The sequence below is a fragment of the Nanorana parkeri genome, unplaced genomic scaffold (assembly GCF_000935625.1).
Source record: "Nanorana parkeri isolate BGI_ZX_2015 unplaced genomic scaffold, ASM93562v1 scaffold1449, whole genome shotgun sequence".
NCBI classification, from domain to species: Eukaryota; Metazoa; Chordata; class Amphibia; order Anura; family Dicroglossidae; genus Nanorana; species Nanorana parkeri.
This window is the reverse complement of record NW_017307717.1, coordinates 258,206-265,151: the sequence shown is the minus strand read 5'-3', so window position 1 is coordinate 265,151 and position 6,946 is coordinate 258,206. Positions and strand designations below refer to the sequence as shown.

Genomic DNA, 6,946 nt, shown 5'->3' with positions numbered 1-6,946 from the left:
TTATCTTTTCTCTGGAAATCCCCCTCACATATGATAATTTTCTGTGTGCAATGATAAATTACAAGGAGAAAAAGAGACAAAAAAGGATTCAGTTTTATTTACATGGAATACTTCTCAGCATTACTCTAAACAACGATTTTAAACAATATCAAATTCTCAATGTAAAGGTTGCTGTAATTCCTCACCTGTACACTAGAGGCCACTGCTATCTTAGTCTTACAGGCAATGTTACCTAATGGAAAGTTTTCACCATGGTGGCTGTCATTGCAACTACTCATTTACTGGCTGTCATGCTGATCTGCCTGCTTCATTACTCTGAGTCACTGAGTCTGAACAAGTATGCAGAAAAGATCGTCTCACTTTTTTTCAGACTTTCTTGATCTGCATAATTTCAAAATTCTTTAGATTCTAAACTTTCACCAGCAGAGCCCTCCTAACCCTCCTGTATTGAATTGTATTGGAAGTGTATTGTCTCCCTGTATTTTGTAAAGCGATGCATAAACATTTGACATTATGTAAATCCTGTTTAATATATTATTCTATAAATTTTAATTTAATAAAATGATTTGGAACATATTGAAGACAGAGAGTCAATATAACAGCCAGGTAAGTAGCTTTTTTCATAAAGAGGTCGGCATTGGCAGCCCCTGTAATTCTCGTATGACACACACATTCAATCCCCCATTTTACATTAACAATCTCAGCACTCACCTCTCTTCCCCTTCACTCTGGCTATAGAATGTCCCTTGATTTTACTGCAGGTCATCTGATCTGAATATGATGTAATGATTTCAGTGGCCCTTAGATCACTGGAGCCCATGGGAGAAGAGGCTGCGGGGACTGGTCCAGCAGCCCGGAGGTAGCCGGTGGGACAGAGGATCATGTGAATAATACAGTTTTATTTGAGCCTCTATACAAAATGAGCACTTAACCTTTACAACGCAAGTGTAGCCCCAATGCAAGGGTATGTTTTTTGTTTGCCCGGAGTTGTTCTAAAAAAATCAGGTTTGTATCAAATATACACAAATACTTTTATTTTAACTAAATGACTATATACAACCAATATATTTACATTTCTTCATCAGAGTTATTCCTGAAAGTAAACAATAAGCTCTAAAAATTCCCTGAATTAAAAACTTGCGCCTTCAATTAAAATGCCCTTTTTAGAGCATGGTGTGTCCATATTTACATTTATACTGACACAATAAAGCTAAAAGCAAAGGGCAAAGCACTGTAACCCAGAGCAACCAATCAGAAATCATCTTTCACATCTCTGACCTATAAGGTGAAGTGTGATTGGTTGGTAGATGTTACCGTACTTAGCAGCTCCACCTTAATCTTTGTGCTTGGCTCAATCAAACGGGTGATATGGGGCGGATAAACTGCTGCGTTCAGAGGTGACTAAACACTGCTGAGTATAGCAGCACCCTGTGCTATGGGTGCATACAAACTGGCTGATTGGCAGCGGTCAGTTTGAACACGACCAGAAACACTGTCCCTGAACACAATATGTCTGCGTCCAGGACTGGTCAGAATCCCTAATCACCTGTAACTGCTCAGAGGAGTGGTTGCATATGAATAGACATGCCTGTTCATATGTGCACGTCCGCTGATTTTCACCAGTGTCTGCCCCAGAGCGCCCACTTGAATGTGCCCTAAACAGCCTACAAAACAATTACAAAAATAAGTCATGATGCAAAGCATCTACAATAACGTAATTAGCTAAAATAAAATACAATAAAAAATGTAATTACAATTAGTAAAAAAGAAAAAAATATAAAATAAAACAAAAACTACATCATTTTACAGAAACAACAAAAATACTGCTGAAGAGTAAAATAAAGACAAAACAAAAACTTGAATTTGGGGTTTTGTGGGGGTTTTTATTGCTGTCTGTGGCCGTGGTGGGGAGTTTTCGCCTTTTAGGCGTCCATCTGTTTTTTGTGATCGTACAGTCTGGTATTCTATACTTGGGTTTGGTTGCTTAAAAGAGAACTATGAGGTGAGTGCTTTTCACTCAGGTCTAGCCGACCAGTGACAATGAGACTGTCACAGGTCGGCTCAGTAGATCGGCAAGTGAGCGAACACATACCGGCGTTCGCTCACCTCTGGATCCTGTCACGGCAGAGAGTCGTGACAGGGGAGGGGCTGGATTCCCCGCTCCGATCCTCCAGCGCTGACTGGCGTAACGGACGGGGAGGGGGCGGGTACAGCTGGCCCTGCCTCTAGATAGGCAGAGCCAGCTGTCACTCACGCAGCTGGGCGGATCCAGACATAATTGCTGGGATCCGCTTCCGCTGCGGTGCCTCAGTATACCGCGAGCTGTAGCTCGCAGTATACTGTGCTTAGGATGATGGGAGGACGCTAGTTTGTGTCCTCCCGTTACCCTAAGGAGAAGTATGGGGAAAAGCCCTAACCCCATAGTTCTCCTTTACGATGGAGTCTTTTTGTCTGGCTTTTTGAGTCACTGGCTGTCAAAAAGAAATGGGAACTCTTGACCAATGGTCATTTTCTTGTAGCCCCCAAATGCGTATATGTAGTAGCCCTTTTCTGTTTGCTTCTTGTTGGTTGTCTGTGTTCTGTATTGCAGGGCAGCGATATGCAAATGAAGTCTCACCCAAAGGCTGGCAAACATACTTCCCGATGTATCCCAACTTTCCCTCATTTGCAACCAAATCCTTCTCTCCCAATTGTCCCTCTTTTTGCTGTCATCTACACATATCTCTGAAAAAGTTCTATTTAATGTGAAACTAAACTCCGGAGTTAAATCTTAAAAATACATTCAAGTGCCCTAACTAATAACAGAAATGTATCTTATTTGTGTATCACTTTCTTCTGGAGGGTGGTTACTTTTGTTCCTCATGGTCCCTGTGTGTGTTGTAAAGTAGCTACCGCTCCAAGCTCACTCCTGTGATGGACTACAATCTCAATACAAACTAGTAAACTAAAAGTGAGATTGTAGTCCATCACAGGAGTGAGCTTGGAGCGGTAGCTACTTTACAACACACACAGGGACCATGAGGAACAAAAGTAACCACCCTCCAGAAGAAAGTGGTGTCACAAATGGCCCGCACCAGATGACAGCATCAGAGGGGGTGACACCAAAATGACTGTCATTATGGTGTCACCCCTTCTGAAAAGTCGGGCACTCAGCCCGACAGCTGCACGAGAGAGGAGGGGACCTGATGGCATACCTTATCCTGCTGGATGAACGTCCCTTCCTCTCTCTGCCAGTGTCCATCACCAACATGGCCGCCGGCAGTTAAGTGCACCTGGCGTGTAGTTCCTGCCGCAAAGCACCCCCCAGCACTATCAGCAGCAAAGTTGAGCCTCTTCACCTCCCCTACTGCCTCAGGTGGCATATATGGTGAGGATGGCCCTGGGCACAAGCCTACTATGCCTAATTGTAATTGTGGCCCTGAGCACAGGTTTCCTTTATGTTTATGTATAGTTCCCTTAAACAATGTTTAGCCAGGCTGGAAAAGGGGAGGTTTCTTTGCAGTTATATCTTGCCTTCCTGTTTTTCTTTCTTCAGAACCATCATTTCATCATAACCCTGTTTTAGGAGCTCATATCGCCCTTCTACATCCTGCGCCTGTACTAGGAGTCAGACTCATCAAAGCATTTTGGAAATCCCCAGGGGCCCTGACAAGGTCTATGTCTCTAGGCCAGAGACACAGAAAATGTCACTGCTGGACTTTAATCTGGCCGAACTCCAAAAGGTGATATTTATAGAGCACAGTAAAATCTTCCCTTCCACTCTGCCCTGATAGGTAGAAATTCTCTTGATAAGAAAAAATAGTACAGAATGACAGTGCGTTATCATTTTAGTACACTGGCACAACAAATTTTCTAATACACTAAAATAAAATTACAATGATTGGTTGCTTACTGCCAAGAGTTTAAAGCTGTCCATGCACCCCCAGTAGAATTTTTGTTGGAATAAATTCATTTTGGAACGTTTGTTGGATTTTCTGATAGTGAATTGGATCAAATCAACGAGCTTGGAGCGGGGACCGACCATGGGGAACAAAAGTAGCCACCCTCCAGAAAGAAGGACAGTGTCAGCACCAATTCAGAGATGATTTGAGGATCTACAGCCGAGTGATACACAAATAAGATACATTTTTGTTAATAGTCGGGGTACTTGAATGTATTTTTAGGATTGAACTCCTGAGTTTAGTGACATAATTAACAAGAAACATTTTATTTTGTTCTGTTATTATGATTTTGCTTTTAAGCTTATTAATATGGGTACATGCTGCTGATAGAGATGTAAATCTTTTATAATGTATCCTATATAATTTAGTACTCCAACTCTATTTACAAGGCTGAGTGATTACCATGTACCTCCAATACTATGGTATTGTATCATCTTATAATACTTTGATCCTTCTTGCTGTCTATCCATTAAAAATTCAATAAAAATGACATGCTCAAAAAAAAAAACATTTTAATATTTCCACACTCTATCCAAAACCTAATAAAGTGGCTGAAGTTAAGCAGCTATAATGTACCAACTAAATTGTATTATTAGCATTTAAACTGTATGTATATTCTATTAAGGCCCTTTCGTACTTACAATGTATGCAGTAGTAAGTGTTTTCACAGCTTGCAGTTATTTGTACCCTAAAAACATTTGATTTTCTCATTATTAAAACTGAAGGAAAGATCTGCATTTTAGAGATTTCCATGTCTAGCATGACACTAGACATGTAAGCTGCGGGTAAATTTGAATGGTTGGTATATTTCATTATGGATTTGGATTCGGATCCAAAATTCAATTCGGTTCGGGTTTCGGATGAAATCCGAATTTCGTTAGTTTTGGAGGAATTTACAAATATTCATTGCGAGTAAAATAAAAAAACATACATAGATATTAATACTAAAGCTGAATCTCCTAGACCCGAATGGCATTCGGGATCCGAATTTCCCAATTGCATTCGGGAGCTCTTGAATGCCAATGGGGTATGGCAGCCTCAGCTTTAGTAATATATGTATATGGCTCCCAGACATAAATGGCATTCAGGTTCTGAATTTGGCTGAAATCCAAATTTTGTTAGTTTCGGATGAGTTTTCGAATATTCGTTGCGAGTAAAACAGAAAACTATATACAGATATTAAGACTAAAGCATAATCTCCTAGACCCGAATGGCATTCGGGATCCGAATTTCCAAATTGCCATTCGGGTCTAGGAGCCTCAGCTTTAGTATTATATGTATATACTGTATATGGCTCCCATGTTGCCGTAACGAAAATTCGTGTTCAGACCCATTCGGATGCATTAAACAGAAAAACACAGCTGATTGGCCAGAAAAGTCACATGAAACGGAAATTCGGATTCGGATGCATTGTGATTCAGAAATTCAGATGTGTCCGAATTTCGTAAAATGCATCTGAATTTTGATTTGGAACAAAACGAATCGCACATGTCTACATGATACCTCTTATCCTAAAGAATTACTAAACCAATAATTTATATTAATAGTCCTTAGATGTGGTACATTGAGGTGATCTAAAACTGGTAGATATTTGTCAGAATGTTTGATGTACCCATCAGAGACTTGACTGATGTTGTTCGAAGCTTTGTTTGATTCTGACACTCCATTTTGGAATGAATGGAGTCTCTCGAAGGAAAACCACATTCATTGTTAGAATTTTGCTCAAGAAAAACCATGGCCATTGACAACCCAGCTCTGTCAACACCATTGTGATCTACATATATTGACTTGGCAAATAAGCGTCAATTCAGCACTGAAATTGAGCCAAGATTAAGCTTCTGGTTACACTTCCTGCAAGCACTCAGCTGACCTCTTTAAATCCATGATAGTGACACAAAGGTGACATCATCCCAAATCCTGACAATGGAGAGTTGAGTGACACTAACAGGAAGACACAAATACATTGTGCTTCACTTCCAGTGAAAGTTGTTAAGGTCGGTTTAGTCTTAAATCAGAATACACGACATCCGGAGGGTGAGCTAAGGCAGCTCTGTTGGCGTACACCGTCTCAGGAGCCGGCTGAAAGAAAAGGCAGACACAGTTTTCATATACAGCTGACATTTACACACACTGGGGGGGATTTATCAAAACTGGAGCAGACAAAATCTGGAGCAGCTGTGCATGGCAACCAATCAGCTTCTTTGTTCAGATAAGGTTTGAAAATGAAAGAAACTGATTGGTTGCCATTCACAGCTGCTCCAGATTGTGTCCCAGTTTTGATAAATTCCCTTCATTATATTTTAATGATAATATGTAATGTAATTTTAAAGTGACACTAAACTCAGGAGTGAAATCTTAAAAATGCATTCAAGTACCTTAACTATTAATAAAAAGGTATCTTATTTGTGTATCAGTCAGCTATAGATCCTTACATCATCTCTGAATTCATGCTGACACTGTCCTTCCTTCTGGAGGGTGACTACTTTTGTTCCCCATGGCCCCTGTGTGTTGTAAAGTAGTCACTGCTCCAAGCTCGCTCCTGTGATGGACTACAATCTCAATACAAATCTGTAACCCAAACGTAAGATTGTAGTCCATCAAAGGAGCAATCTTGGAGCGGTGACTACTTTACAACACACAGGGACCATGGGGAACAAAAGTAGTCCCCCTCCAGAAAGAAGGACAGTGCCAGCACCAATTCAGAGATGATTTGAGGATCTAAGACTGAGTGATACTTCCTGTATGCATATGCAAATTCTGACTTTTTAGAAAGTGAAGCTTAAAGGGAATTTGTATTTAGCCTATACAGGGCTCATAAAATGGCCAACTTCCAATATTGTTATGTGACAATGTAAGTCCCCAGACTTCTTTTATCACCAAAAAGAGGAAGACAACAATTTGTACATTTAAAGGGGAAATCCAGATTGCATTGCAATATGTTTTTTTTTTCTAAATAAGAAGGAAGTGTAAAGGTAATTTTGTATAGTATATAGAGTATATATATA

The 6,946-nt window shown here is 40.2% G+C and overlaps 1 protein-coding gene across 1 annotated transcript in view; it reads right to left on the bottom strand.

Moving 5' to 3' along the window:
- Positions 1-5,930: 5,930 nt before the first annotated feature.
- LOC108798318 (carcinoembryonic antigen-related cell adhesion molecule 1-like) overlaps positions 5,931-6,946 on the bottom strand; it is a 57,161-nt gene continuing 56,145 nt past the window's right edge. The window contains exon 6 of the mRNA XM_018570057.1: positions 5,931-6,020. Within this exon, the coding sequence (XP_018425559.1) occupies positions 5,931-6,020 (90 nt within the window). The remainder of the gene's footprint in view (positions 6,021-6,946) is intronic.